This window comes from Eulemur rufifrons, chromosome 2 (genome assembly GCF_041146395.1).
Source record: "Eulemur rufifrons isolate Redbay chromosome 2, OSU_ERuf_1, whole genome shotgun sequence".
Classification (NCBI taxonomy): Eukaryota; Metazoa; Chordata; class Mammalia; order Primates; family Lemuridae; genus Eulemur; species Eulemur rufifrons.
Window position 1 is genome coordinate 28316725 of NC_090984.1, and position 15701 is coordinate 28332425.

The 15701-nt window shown below is 35.9% G+C and overlaps 1 protein-coding gene across 5 annotated transcripts in view; it reads right to left on the minus strand.

Annotated features, from left to right (window-relative positions):
* Nucleotides 1–15701, minus strand: part of MAP2K5 (mitogen-activated protein kinase kinase 5) — a 242706-nt gene that overhangs the window by 174515 nt on the left and 52490 nt on the right. For all 5 annotated transcript variants that reach the window (XM_069458451.1, XM_069458445.1, XM_069458436.1 and 2 more), the window contains one exon: nucleotides 14248–14312. In XM_069458451.1, the coding sequence (XP_069314552.1) occupies nucleotides 14248–14312 (65 nt within the window). The remainder of the gene's footprint in view (nucleotides 1–14247; nucleotides 14313–15701) is intronic.

Here is a 15701-nt window from a genome sequence, read left to right on the forward strand (position 1 = left end):
AAGTTTTTCCCTTTCAAAGACTTTATAGTGTTGGCATAAAAGAAAACTAGAACAAAAAGAAAGGAGATGGTAGAAAACAAGAGGGCTAAAGGCACCACTATGAAGAGATACCCACATGAGACTTCGAATCTCCTACAAAAAACAAGGAACTTGAGAATTGACTGTAATAAATACATTATTCCAAAAGATTGTAGGGCTGAATAATTCTGAAGCCAATGCAAAATAAGCAGAATACTGCTTTGCCACATAGAAGTCAAGCATGTAAATGCACATGAATATACAAATACAGAAACAAAACAAAATCTTTTGATATCTTATGAGATTAATTTTAAAACTCTTCTGAGTGTCATCTTTTAATGCAATGACATATTTTCAGTAATCAAATGTAAACTATCTGTGGTTCAACTAACAAAAAATCTGTTTTATTGTTTAGGTATTTTTAGAGATTTGTTCACTTGTTAGGTTTTTTTGGGAGTGGATTTTACTAATAATAAGTTTAGGACTAACGGTCAAGCTTTGGAATTTTGAGTATTGTCACATACTAAAATAGCCATCCACAGAAAACATTCAGATAGTTTCAGGGAAATCAACACTGACAGTTGTTGCCTTCCATAATAGATAAACACAGCCAGGCTCTAGCTGTTAAAACAGGAAATCCAAAGTAAACAGCAGTTGTAAAAAGAAGCTTTTATGTAAACTGTACTAGTTCAAATAGCGGTCTATGCCAACCTTCCTTCTGTCTAAAAACCCATTACAGATGCTTGACTACTGATTGCAAAATAATCTGTAGTTAAGAAACTGCTTAAGTGTCAAACCAAACATGTTATTAGGTCACAGATACTAATTTTAAAAGGATTGTACATAGGGCTCATAAATCAACTTAACGTATGATATGGGGAACTTGGCTAGGTTAGAAAGATTTTCAAAGAAAAGCTACTGCAACTCTACATTTCCTCCTTTTTCTATTTATTGTGGCTATATACCCCTTTTTACTCCCACACTTGCCTCAGAGTTAATGTGGTCATCACTGCCTCCATATTTCTTCCATAAGTTGATGTGGTCTCCCCACATCAACTAGAGTAATGTCTTTTAATATACGGCCTAAATATCTTTGAGATCGAGGAAGCTACAGTCATAGCGATCTCTTGGATTAAAGGTTCTAAAAAAATGTAATGGGCAAAACAGAGAGGCAAGAGATATAAAGCCTAATGATGAGAATGAAAGAAAGAAATGGAGTAGTTAGGCAATACATGTGGAAAAGAATATCTTGAGGATTAACGAGCTAGGAAACTCTCTCCTGAAATGGCTTGATTACCATGTAATCTCTGCTCACAGTTTCTTAGAAAACTAACAGTAAATCACTTTCCAAAATCAGATACAAAAAAATGGCTACTTCAGAAAAACTTCAATTAATAATTAACATTCTATTGTACTTTATAAGACATTTTTCACACAGGGAAGCTATTTGATTTGTACAAAAATTTGTGAGATAGGTACTATTATTATCCCCATTTTATAGATAAGGAAACCAAGGCTTGGTGAGATTAATGACTGCTTGAAAATTCCTATCTGATAAGCATTGGAGTAGGAAGTGGATTTAGGTCCTCTGAAGTCAAATCCAGTACATGTCCGAATAAGCTTTGTGTGAACATAAACTAGTTAATTCTAGATCCTCTAATTTCAGTTGGCTTCAAGGTTCTCTGGACATGGCCAGTGTTGATTTTTAAAAAGCAATAGGGAAAATCGATTGAATGACTCACTTTTCAGAGTTGCATCAACTTTTTCAGGCCACTGGGGTACAATTTACTAAATTACCTCTTCTAGAACACTAAATAGTACCCTAGTGGGTCAAAGAGTAAATGCACCTCTGAAAAGTGAGCCATTTATTCCCTTCTTCCCTGTAATACCAGATGTAATATGTCCCCTATGACAGAAATATTAACCCATTTCCATTAAAAACTCAAAAAATTGTCCCACACTAGATAAAATGAGTATAGCGAAGCTTCCCAGGGGGTGAAGGAGAAGGAAAAAATCTCTCTTCTAATCTTGCCCACAATATGGACTTAAAATGAAAATATCTGTTTTCATTTGATGGAGATTTATTTTAATCAAGACCTCAAAATAAAATAAAATATACAAATTCAAAGCTGTTTTCCAGAGTGGAGATGCACAGGATATCATGATGGCTAGTTTCATCCTATACCACAGTGTTTAAAAAAATAAGCTCAAGAATTCATCTTGCTTATGAAATAAGATACATATCACAAACAGCTGGACTTTCACAAAAATCATTATATGATAGGTTATTCCTATGCCTGAAAGAAAAAAAATTCCTTGGTTGGCAAGTAAACTTATTATTACTTCTAATCTCTATAAAGGCAAAGCCTCTGAATACATTTTTAATTATTTTAGGAATAGCTACTGAGTTATTTAACATTTGTGAGATATCTTAACAAAGCCAAACTTAAGTTTTCAGCACTATTAGTCCTTTACTGTTCTGGAAGATGGCTATGCAATGAAAATAAGACAACTTTAATTTAAGAATCATCCAGCTTCTAATTAAACTGCCATAGGCAGCTGGTTGGATAAGTTTTAATCAGTTTCAATCACCTATTGATTGGTATACTGAAGCCTAAAAAATTAAAAGTAAAAGATGATTGGGGAATTGTCCCATCTCAGAACAACAGTAGAGGCCTCTGTAAATAACTCCTCTTTTAACCATCAGCTAAATGAACACTTCAATACTGCAGTACAAAGTCTTCTGCAAAATTACTTTAACTAACAAGCAGAAATTTATCAGCTTCAGCCAAAATCAATGCTGAAATCAATTTGAACACTGGTTGTGTCTAAAGGGGCTCATTGGCAATTTAGGGAAATTACACCATGTAAATGCCTGTGCTTTAATTGAACAGTTTCATCAACTAGGCTGTGATTGCTGTCCATTCATTTATTTACTTTCACTGCAGCTACCATTCTGCAAAGAAATGGCTTTTGTCAGGCTGGAGAGGGACACTTTATCTTCATTTTGTGCACTTTTGTGCATAACAGACTTCATGAAATAGGCATATCATGACTAGGGTCAAAACAAACCAGGAGAGACTTTTTCCTTTAACATAACTGAACACCACAAACTACCTTCAAACCTTACACCATACAGGGACAGCCATCTTTAAACCAATTAAGAAGGAATCTGGGAGACTTCCCTGCACATGGCACTGTGCCTCTACATTGAAAAGCTATGTTGTGAACAACAGAAGGAAAGTGTTGGGACTTTACACCAAATTTCACCACGCTCATTTTGAGATATCTTTGGTTATTTCCAAAAATGTATGAAATGTGTTAGAACATTCTTCTTGAAAAATTAAGCAACACTTTGCTTTATAGAATCCCTTGACATTAGTCAAGAGAAAGTGCTATTCACCAATCCATTTAGGAGATTAAGGCTTAAAGAAGTCACATATACTTTTAAAGTACAATAAATGGGAGGAGAAAGCGAACAGGGGTTTATGTGAGAGAAGGAAAACTACATTCCTTACGAAAACCAACTAGCCCAAATCATCAAGATTCCAGAGATGATTTAAATACACTTACAGATAAACTCACAAAATCACGGCAATGAAAAAAAACAAGAGTAAAATTTTCAGAGAATCATATGCTGAAGTGACTGAGGTTTAGAGATCAGTATTAACATTTCTTGACATGAGATTAATCAATTACTTCAAAGATTATAAGTTCCAGGGAGTCGGCTGTTTGTTCATATGGGTCACCCATAAGGTACATGTGCCTGGTGCACAAGGTAAAAACACAAAGTACCCCTGAAGTACATTTGCTAGAAACTGCCAGCAGAAATTCTTAGGTTTGCACATATTCTGCTTCCTCATGTAGCACTATTCCTGACTTGCTCTGAATTCTCAGGGAAACCCGTTTATTTATCTGTATTTCAGTTTCCTTGTAAGTCAAATAAGGATGGTGATACCTACTGTGCTCAGCCACATTCCAGCACAGCTGGGGAATGACAACGCGGCATGTGATGGTGGCCCACTTTGGAAACACGAATGCAACCATTGTGACTCTGAGCACCTTTTGCATCTCAGGTACACTGAGGCAGGCAGGGCCTTGAAACACTCTACTTGGGCCTCCAAAGTAGCAAGGAAACTTCTCATTTGCTTTCTTGTCAGTTACCTCAGGTGCTGTGCTCTGCAAACACTCACTAAGAATTATCACCAAAAAGTTAAAAGGAAGAAGAAATAAGTGGTGTACACAAAGTTAATTCAGTACATGTGTTTGTGGTAAAAATTCTTGTAATTTTATCCCATGTATCATTTTCTCTACCACTATAAAGTTTCATTGGCTATACATTTCGTTGCTGAGACAATGTAAATATATATTTAATTCATAGTTTTTATATAACTTTTCTGAAAACTTAATTATGATTTAATCAGAGTTTTATGTTTATCGACTAAGTATAGTGTTACATTTTGCTGCTACAGTTAGTTAACAGTCATAATAGAATCAGTGTGTCTGAGAACTTTACACAACACACTAAGCTTGTTAAAATGCTATATTGATTGTGCCCTAAAGCATATTCTAATTTTGTCTAAACATTTTTCATTTCATTATTTGAATTCACAAAACAAAAACCATGAACTCTGCTTTTAGCAATAATACTGTACTCTCTTTTTCTTTCCTTTTACAATACCGACAAGGAAAAGCATAAAAATTTAAGAGTCAACAGAACAACATGATACAATTCACATTTAAAAAGCAAATTAATGTTTTTTTAAAAATGACTTTATGCTTAATACTCACAACCTAAATCTCTATTGCTACTTCCCCCTCTAATTTAGCAACATGCTCCTCCAATACAATGTTAGTGTTCAGAACCTAAACACATTTTACGGCAGTAAGGTAGCAATTTAACAGAAACATGGTCTCTCATATCAAAGTTACCAGCGACAGAGCAAAGAAAAAAAACTGTGGCAGAAAGTTATATACAGTAAATGCCTTTTGGACTTTCCAGTGAATTATTTTCCAAAAAAGCAATTTAAGTAAATACCCTAGATGCTATGGTATACACATATTTGCTTGTGCTATATGCCAACCAAGAGGCTACAATTTTCTACCATATCAAATACCATAAAATAGCTAAAAAAAAAATTAATGTGTCTTATAAATCAAGAAATGCACCACCTCCATAAGCACAATCACACAATTAATCTAGAGATTCAATTATTAAATCTAAATTTTTGGTAAGTAAGGACACCCAAAGGATAGTCCAAATAACAAGTTATGCTGTGATAACTTTGTCAGCCAAGGAATGGTTGTTTTAACATCTACTAAAAAGCCTCTAAAATTAACAACAGGAGATGGTACATCAGTGACTTTCAGAATGTGTACACTAATTTATACGTTACATCCAAAAATAATTTGGGTTAAAAGTTAGAAAACTCAGAGAATGGATGGCGAACAGAAAAACCTTGGTTTGAGAAGCACCCCCATGTACTGATCTGGGTGCCAAAAGACCTGAGCTCCATTCTAGACTTGACCTTGGACATGCCACTTAACCCTTCCAAGCTTTATCTTTCTCACTGGTGAAAGGGAGGTAATGATGCTTCTTAGTAAAGACTTAGCAAAGACTAAAAGACTCAGCATGATCAAGCTCTGCCCATCTCTCGGCTCTCCCCAGAACACACTCTACTCCAATGACACTGGCCTAGACACAACAAGGTCATGCCCATCTTAGGGCTTTTGTCTGAGTGGTTCATTCTGCCTGGAAGGTTCTTCTTCCAAATTTTTCCATGACTAGTTCATTCCTGTCCTTCAAGTCTCAGCTCCAATAGCATCCCCTCAGACAAGCCTTCCCTGAATAACTCTTCTACATTCTTACAGGGTCTCGCTCTGTTGCTCAGACTGGAGTGCAGTGGCACGATCATGGCTCACTGCAGCCTTGAATTCTTGGGCTGAAGCAATCCTCCTGTTTCAATCTGCTGAGTGGCTCGTACTACAGGTATGAGCCACCATGCCCGGCTAAACTTTTTTATTATTTGTAGAGATGGTGTCTCACCATGTTGCCCAGGCTGGTCCTGGCCCCAAAGTGATGATCTTCCCATCCCAGCCTCCGAGAATGCTGGGATTAGAGGCATGAGCCATTGTGCCTGGCCCTCTTCTATATTCTTTATAGAACTTATAAGGTCTGATATCATCTTACTTCAGTATTTAGTTTCTTGATTATCGTTTGCTCCACTAGTGTGAGTTCCAGGAGAAAGGACCTTGTCTGTCTTGTTCACTACTGGATCACACATGCTTAAAACAGTCCTTGGCACAGAATGACAGTATTTTTTCAATGAATAAATGAATATGCAGTAAGACAAAATTGAAAGAACAAAACCAAGCAACACCTAAGATTTTTATGGTAGCTGAATGCTAAATATAGTTCTCGAACTTTAAACTTGGAAGAAGCCTGTGCTTCTTCTCATGTCCAGGTCTTAAGTGAGAATTCTTTTCTCAGCAATTCTGAACAAAAACCACATGGTTCTGCTTAAGGTAGGGGAGTTTACCACCTCCCAAAGCCAGCCAGCAATGAACACCACTTTGTGTCCATGCTTAGGCTGTGAAGAATCTGCCTCTGTAGGTTAATTCCCGAAACACTAAGTGCCCACAGTAGGTAAGGCACCAAGCTGGGCACAGTGAGGACTCCTGCCAAGATAACCCAGACACAACTCTCCTTCAGGGAAGACAACTCAGTGGGAAGAACAGTAGGAAGAGTACAGTACTCACTCTAACCAGAGGTAGATTGTCACAGAGACATTCAAGACAAGCTATTTGAGCCCAAAGCAAACTTGTTCCACATCTATAGGAATGCCCTTCAGACTTTTCATGGGGCCCTTTAATTTTCTCTTTCTCAGGTAAAAGTTAGCCAGTTCCTTCAACCACTTTTGAAATACCAGTTCCTTCATGAGGCTTTTCCTGATCCTTCCTTCTTCGGCCCCTGGGGCCTTTGTACCACACATACGAACATGAGGCCCAGACTATGAAGTCCTGTGCTTACCTGCAGACAGAACTTCTACATCCATTTGGACACAGGATGGACACTTGCCCTCCCATGAAGGCAGGCTGTCCCCAACGCAACACAGTAACCTCCACATAGCACACACTTAGAACTTGGCTGTTCAACAAATGAAGGAAGATGGTTGAAGAGGCATATTTCCCCAACTCCTCATTACTCTCTCCTTGTTCCTCTGGGTGCTCTCTGAACTGTCCACATCTCTGCAAACTCAGCACCCAGAACTAGACACAGGAATCCAAACGTGGCATACTGCAGGATGAAGCCAATCCCAGATGTCACGTCCTCCTAATGCGGCAAGAGAATAGATTTCAAATGGAAATGAGATACCATCCAGCCTATAATACAGGAGTGTGCTAATGTACCATTAACCTGTTCACAACCACTTTTGCTGGGGACTTTAGATGTCTTTATAAAGAAAGCATTTTTATTAAAATAAAATATTAAAAAGAAGTCTTGCCACTTCAAAACTATTTTTTCCCTGAAAGGAGATGGGGTTGAAACACTTAGATTCAGCAAATTCTTACTTGAAATATTACTGTAATGTATTGATTTTTACCAGGCTCAATTGACTGAAAAGTTGTTTGTATAGCAATATTGGCCAAACCAATATACTAGAACAATTTTGTTACCCATAGTAATCAAGTACATTTCTGAAGTATAATTATACTGTCATAAAAAATAAAGCCAAGCTACCTTTTTCCAAGCAATACAATAATAAGGGCTATAAAATAGAAAGAAGAAAAGGCTAAATAAATGAGATTTTTAAAAATGAAATTTAGTGTCTTTCAAAAGCACCACAGCCTCTTCTTCCTTCCCTTAAGCCAAGGTTAGCAGAAAATGATCAATACTTCAATCTCAATAAACTATTTCAATAATAGTTAATTCAGGTGGAAACAGAGTCTGAAAATCTCTGCTCGGCGACCTGTGACATCCTGTCATGTTGGTTGGATGCCAATAATCCATCATTGCCATAATGGATATGAGCATGTGTGAGGTTACAGGAACATGGTGGGGAGCAAAGGTGGGAAAGGTGTACAGAATCATGAGCTCTGGTTCGTTTTTTAGATTCTAATCAATACAATACACATTACTGTATGAAACAAACCTACAACAGTGAATGCTGACAAAGGGAGAGAGGGAAACATACATAATTAATTTTATTTGACAAATATTCATTGATTTTTCTGAAACCATTAATATCCTTGCTCATCACATGATACTATAATGCAATCCAGCTATATAAAAGTATTTAATTTTACATTAGGATGATGTCTTGTTTGCTTGTTTAAAATATGATCTTGGCTACAAGGAAAAGGTTTTTCATTTGATTGGAACTTTAAAGTCAAAATAAATGAAACAACCACCCTAGCTTTCAGGTCAATATCAAAACCCTTTAAAAACTACTCTTAATTTACAAGATGCATGTCAGGGAAAAATACATATATATAAAGGAGTGGGGTCACTGACACAGTCATTAATGAAGCTGGGGCCAGACCTACCGCTCTCCATTTAGGTTTGATACCTTCAGGTTGGCTGGGGAAAGCAGTTGTCAGAGTTTGCTGGGTATTATGTGGTTCCCAGTGTTTTCACCATAAAGGGCTCTTTTTATTGTGTTTCCTCTCAGGAATCCCATGTTTTGAAATATTTTGCTTACTAAATAGCAGTTACTTAGACAATTCATATATTTTCTCATTTTATATAAATGACCATCATAGCTTCTAATTTTCATTAAATAAATCACATTACTATAATGAGTTAAAGTCCAGGCCCCAAACACAAATTTAATGTTTTAGTTGGTGTCTACAGCCATATCACAAGTACAGAATACAATTTAATAGCTCACATATTCTCAATTACCACCTCCAACGACCAGCCTGCTGCCCAACAAATATTTCTTAAAATAGATAACAGAAAAAAGGAGAGACCAACACCCTTTAAGAATTACTATGCCCCTCCCTCTTCTTATTGTCTCTATATATGCAAATTAATTCTTAAATAATGGTATATATCCAATCTTCAAAACACCATGAAGGCAGCATATGTCCTACCCATTATATCACTGAGAAAATGCTACCCAAAGTCCAGAGTAGATTCTTAACTATCCTGTAGGAAGGAACTGGAGGTGGAAAATTCACTGTTTCAAACACCTAGAGGCTAGACTATATGGCCAAAAAGCTGACAATTTGAGTTTTAGCTTGAATAATTTGCAATAAGGAAAAAATACAAAAGGTGATCCTTCAATGATGGCTGGCTGACTTAGCAAGTTTTAATCCTAAGAGTTAAATATCACTTCATTTCTGGACCCAAAGTTTGAGTGACTCCATCAAACAATGTGTTAAGGAAGAAGAGTCTGAGTGACTGGTTTTGGAATCAAAAAATGTTTCCAAAGTAACTGGCCTGTTAATTACTTTCATCTGAACATGGCATACTATCCAAGAAAACAGAATAGTGACTATTATGTTGGGTCAATGGATGCTAAGTACTCAAAGTTTTAACATTTCAAAGAAAATTAATGATTCAAATATATGTCCTTACTGTGGAAATTCCTATTCTTCTAGGTGAATTTTCTAAAACAATGATGCAGCCTCTAAAACTAGCTAGATATGGGGATGATCCAATTAAAGAGCCCTACTAAAATCTGACTGAAACAGCTTCCACTTGCCTCATTCTCATTTCAGCCAACATATGTCAAGGATCTATTCTATCCTTAAGGCGTGCTGGGTACACTAGAAAACACAAAGAAACACAATGGACTCTGCCTGACCTTGAGAAACAACACTGCCTGCAGGAAAAACACAGGGCAAAAGAAAGGAGACAGTGTGCAGAGATCTGGCTTTGCCACTAAATGGCCACATGACTGTAAGCCTTAGTTTTTTCAGTGATAAAATGGGCTTAACATTATTATCAGCTGTCCTGCAGCAGTCTGAATATAAAGTATGATAAAAGAAAAAATACCCTGGGTGATATAGCATCTCCTGTATTTTCCTGGATAGAGCTGGAAACCATTCTACTAAGTGAAGTATCCCAAGAATGGAAAAATAAGCACCACATGTACTCACCATCAAATTGGTTTCACTGATCATCACCTAAGAGCACATTTAGGAATAACATTAAATCGGGTGTCGGGCAGATGTGGGAGGGCGGAGATGGGTGTATACATACATAATGAGTGTGATTCGCACCATCTAGGGGATGGACACGCTTGAAGCTCTGATTTGGGGGGGGTGCAGGGGGGAGCAATGGCAATATATGTATCCTAAACTTTTGTACCCTCATAATATGCTGAAATTAAAAAAAATACTTTGAAACTTTTTAAAAATCATTATATATAAGATTTAATAATAAATCGTATTTTTCATGAAACTAGAGAACAGAAGAAAACATAGAAGTGTAATAGCAGAATTTCTCAAAGTTAGTTCAGCGCAACTATAATTCTACAAGATGTTTATAAATGTTCCTCGAAAATAGTCCCATGGCCAAGTAAGGGTAAGAAGTACAGGGTTTAAATAAATAATTTTTCTATTATTAGTACTACTATTACCAGTAGCTAACACTTAGTAATTATCAGTCACAGTGTTAAGCCGTTTATGTATCATCTCATTTAACCTCACAACAACCTTGTAAGATAGATATTATTATTATCTCCATTTTACAGATGGGGAAACTGAGGCATAAGACAATATAATAACTTGCCCAAGGTCACACAGCTAATTAATGGCAGAGGCAAGATTGAAACTCAGAGCTCCCACACTAAACATAACATATACTATTCTTTATTTTCTTAAAGTTTTTGAAATTCATTGTGAATCTCTCAAAGGAGAATAGAACATATGTCTTTCCTGAATTTATTTTTCTGAAGCAACGTATAGCACTTTGGAAAATGGAGCAATAATAAAATGCATTCATTACTTTTTCCTAAACTTTTCTTCTTCCCAGGCTTGGGCTATACTTTAGTCCAAGGTATTTCCTTTATGATCCATTTAGCCCAAATTAGTAATCCAAGAAATACTAACTTAAAATTACCTGCATAGATCATTATCTTAATACAGAGAACAGCTCAGCAGAGACAGCTCACAGAATCTACATTACCATTTGGTTTAAATGTCTGGGGACAGAATTTCATATTGCATAACTGTAGAGAACATCTAGACTTAAAGGATGAAAATGTATCAGCTATTAAATAATATACACTGCAGTTGCACATGATATATGCCTTGAAATTCACAACATCCCATCAAGCGGAGTGAATAAGACTGAAATATTAAACTTATGCTTTGCACTTATTAGCTTTATTACATTTTATAAAAAAAAATTAAATAGGCCCATTAGGCAGTTTTGTTACCAATGAGTGGATTTTCCAATATTTTCTTCATCTAGTTTATGTAGCATAACCTATAATGTAATCATTTTGTTTGGAAAAAACCACAATTTTTATCATCAACACCATTAAGGTAAACTTAGTGTAGGAGAAACTCAATCACAACACATCAAACATTTAGTTTTATAGACACTTTAGTAAAGTGCTTTCTCATTTCTTGATGATTCTACCATTTCTTTGTGCTGAACTAAAAGTCAGGGATATAAGAGCAACAACACAAGCTGAAGACCAGGCAGAAATGAAGCCCAGTGATCAATGACAAGTGGTTATGCAATTTGGTATCTTCATGTTCTCTCCCCTTAAGAATCACATAGGCAATAAGATAAATGGAATTTTTTATAAGAGATCTACTATATAAATAAAGTACTAAAATTATCATGATACTGCCACTCACCCTCCACAAGCAACCACGGTTAAAAACATATTAAATCTTACAACGCTCACACTGAACATTGGTAATGGTAGCCAAATGAACTCTTAGGATAAGTTGCTGATGTCACCTCAGTGTTCTAGCAAATTAGAGAACTTGTGCCAAGGACATCTGGGGCATGTTCCCTTGGACATATGGCCCTAATGAAAAGAGAAGTTCTAGCCATGCTTCTCAGCTAAAAACAATAATAACAGGGTGAACGCGGAGTTACTGTTTGATGGGTACAGAGTTTCAGTTATATAAGATGAAAAGAGTTCTGTGGATGGATGGTATTGATAGTAATAGCTACACAACAACGTGAATGTACTTAACACCACTGAACTGTACACTTAAAAATGGTTAAAATGGTAAATTTTGTCATATGTATTTCATCACAGTAAAAAATAATTTTAAAAACATTAACATAATTTCATGTTGTAATCGTTCCTTGTGGGTTGGGCCCGTTATTTCCACTTTCCTGTCTACTCCCTCCCCCTTTTTAAAAATAAATCTATGTTTTAAGATAAAGGATTAAAATTTTAACATCTAGGATATTATGTTTAATAAAAATTCTGCTGGAGTTTGGTGTTCTTATGGTTTCTTCCCTTCTAGAACAAACCAGGACAGTAAATTCACAATAGATCTTCAATTAAGAGATATAAAGCTAAACATTTGATGAAATAACACAGATAAGTAGGTTAGGAGTCTAAAGAAATGTTTTTGGATTCCATTTGAAGCCAATAAAAGAAATCCAAAGAGATGCTAAAAAATCTTTCCTGTTTTATTATATTTGGCTATGATCATAAAAGCATTAAGAAAAAGGTTGAGTCTTTGAAAACTGCTCCTCCCAGGGAACTCAAGAGAAGCAAATTGAAATGAGCATGTTCTTTCTTCTTCTTTCCTTTCTACAGGTACCTGAACTCAAGAGCCTTTAGAACAGGGGAAAAATTCAAGTCAGATAAGAGTGAGGAGGAGAAGACTAAGATGAAGATATGCCATTTATGCAGTACTAGAGGCTGCATGGGATGGAATGAAAGTATGATCCAGGTAAAGATAGCAGTAGTCTTAAAACTCATTAGACACTTTAGGCCTCAAACATTTAAGGGCAAGGCCCAAAGATCTGTAAGAAACATGTTATTATTTATTTCTCTGAATTATCATAGTGGAAGGACTTTACTTTCACAATACTCAGTCATCTGCAGGAAAAAAATAATCCAAATATATGAACATAAGCTCTTAAAGGACTATATTGAGGAGAAAGGACTCACATCCTGGCTGTATCTGCAGAGAGGATTGAAGCCATAGACAGGCGACTGGATCAGATGTCTCTGAAGTAGCTCCTAACCCTGAGAAATCTAATTCTATGCTAAGGCTGCATGGATGTGGGGGAGGGGGAGTGCGCTGGGATCTTAGGATGTAACCCCTCATGGTCACAGGACAACAGGGCAATTTTTGTCTGTACACATGTGGTTAGACAGAATTTAAAATTCTAAGACTAGGAGTAACTAATTAGAAAATTAATTAATTATAACTCTGAAAATACATATTAATACCAATGTTGAAATATCCAAGGTAAAAACACAATCATAATGTGATGCAGGGTTAGTGTATACATGGAAAACAGCTCTCTGGAGGAAAGCTTTATTATTCCCTCAGGGCTTTCTTACAGAGTATAGATTTTTTAAATTCCTAGTGGAATATTTTTCATACACCATTGCAGACTATTAAGTACCAGATATTACATTATGTAGTTTAAACTTTGCACTACTGCATGAGAAAGACTTCCCTGTCGAGAGAACTATTTTTTATGGCTAACATTTTTTAATATGAAAATGAATGCTCCTTTAGGGTAAGATCACTGCAACTAGAATTTGGGAGAATTTTGTAACTTAACATATTCATCAATGTGTAGAAATTCTCTCAGGGGAGTAGGGTGAGGAAAGAGGGAAATACAACAGGAAGAAGGCTTTTTAATAACTTACAGTGTCAACATAGGGCAAAGCAATGGTATTTATAAGGTCTAGCTTCCACTGGGTATAACTGGAAACAGGCAGGGGACTAGCATAGGGTGCTAGCAAAATGTTAAAAAAAATAGTGTTAAAGAGCAAAGGAAAAAAATGCATTAAACTTCAGGCCAGTTAAAAGTACACTAGCTAATGGTGGACTATTAAGTACACACTCAGGAGAGATGCAGACTCAGAAATATTAAAAAGGCAATATAAATGCACTTTTCAGGCAATCCTGAGAAAGTAGATGCCTTGCAGAATTTTGGAGTCAAATGTGGAAATAAAATCTAAGTGCTGGTGGTCATTTAAAAATCTTTGCCATGGAGAACTTGGATAATCAGTATTTCGCAAAAGTGGATAGAAAGTTTAAACAAAATTGACTACTCACTTGTAGACTGTGCCTCCATTGCCATGACCAAGGGTGTCTCGATACCGTATGTCTTGTTCATTCATCTCCACAAGAAAGAAAGAAAAACAAAAAGGGTGTCATGCTGTGGATGGAAATGTCAAGGAAAAGCAACTCTGGGCCATAAACAACATGCAGTCTGGGTCATTTCAAGTTCAGCTGCAAGAACGAGAAGATCAATACAACATTTGCTGTCCAATTTATAAAAGACGATACCAAGGGACAAAGTGATGGAAAGTTTAATGACAATTTGTTTGCCTGGGTCATTTCATTAAAGTTTGATAAAAGGTGTCAAAATGGAATGATATAACATAGCTCAAAAGGGTCAGGTCAGAGATACTGATAAGAAAACAGTCTCCAGTACTGCATATAACAAATGCCGAATAGCACTGCACATAACCAAAGTCAAACTTAGGTAGACAATGCACACACATAAACACACACCCAGCAATCTAATGCATGATCTGCAAGTAAATCAGCCCCTGAAAACTCCTCAGGTGACCCTATAATTAATGTTTAACAAACTAACTGAATAATGTTTATAATTTTCCTACAGGAGGTATAGCTTTTCTCTGTAAACGATAAATCAGTTTATAGCAATAACTGGGCAGAAATCATATTATGCTGACAGAAAAGCGTGAAATCAATGCACCTTAAAATGCACACATAGTCAAATATTATAATGCATAAAGGGAAAACATATAGACATGTAATTTTTATAAAACAAAGTCATCTTCATAATATATAAAACAAGGCACATTTTCTAAGATTCTATAAAACCTATTATACCACAAATACTACTCTCATTGTATCACAAATAGTAGGTGAATTATATTACCTACCTACCACAAAATAATGTTTCAGAGTTTTTAGAAAACTCCCTAAATAATTATTTATCGAATGACTTTAAGACTAGTCAGATTTTAACTGATACATTCAGTAATTTTCTACACACTGATCCAGTTTCTTAAAAATTAACTGCCAACTTTATTCACTAAGTGGATTTAATAGAGGTGTTATTTTCCATATAGCTAAAGCTTGGGAAAAGCCATAGTAAGCCCTGAAAAAAAAAAAAAAATCAATTTCCAGGGAATTGCACTGCCTTACATGGACAGAAAATGGATGGAGTTTTTAATTCAATATCACTTGGAAAAAAATTAGTTTGCTCTCAGACCATTATAGTAAAGCTTTAAATATTTTGCTCTACTCTAAACTTCCACCAATTGAATAAAGAAAGGCTTCATTTATCAAGGGAAATATTTTTCTTCTATACATTTCTGAAGTTGAAGCTTCAGAGAGCTGTGATAATTAGGAGTACAGTGCAAGTAACAGAAACAGCTTCCTTTCCACACTGTTTTGCCAATCCCTAAAAGAATATCGACAGATTAATGTGCAAAGGCCAATTCAGCACCCAATTTAATTGTAGTACAATCAGA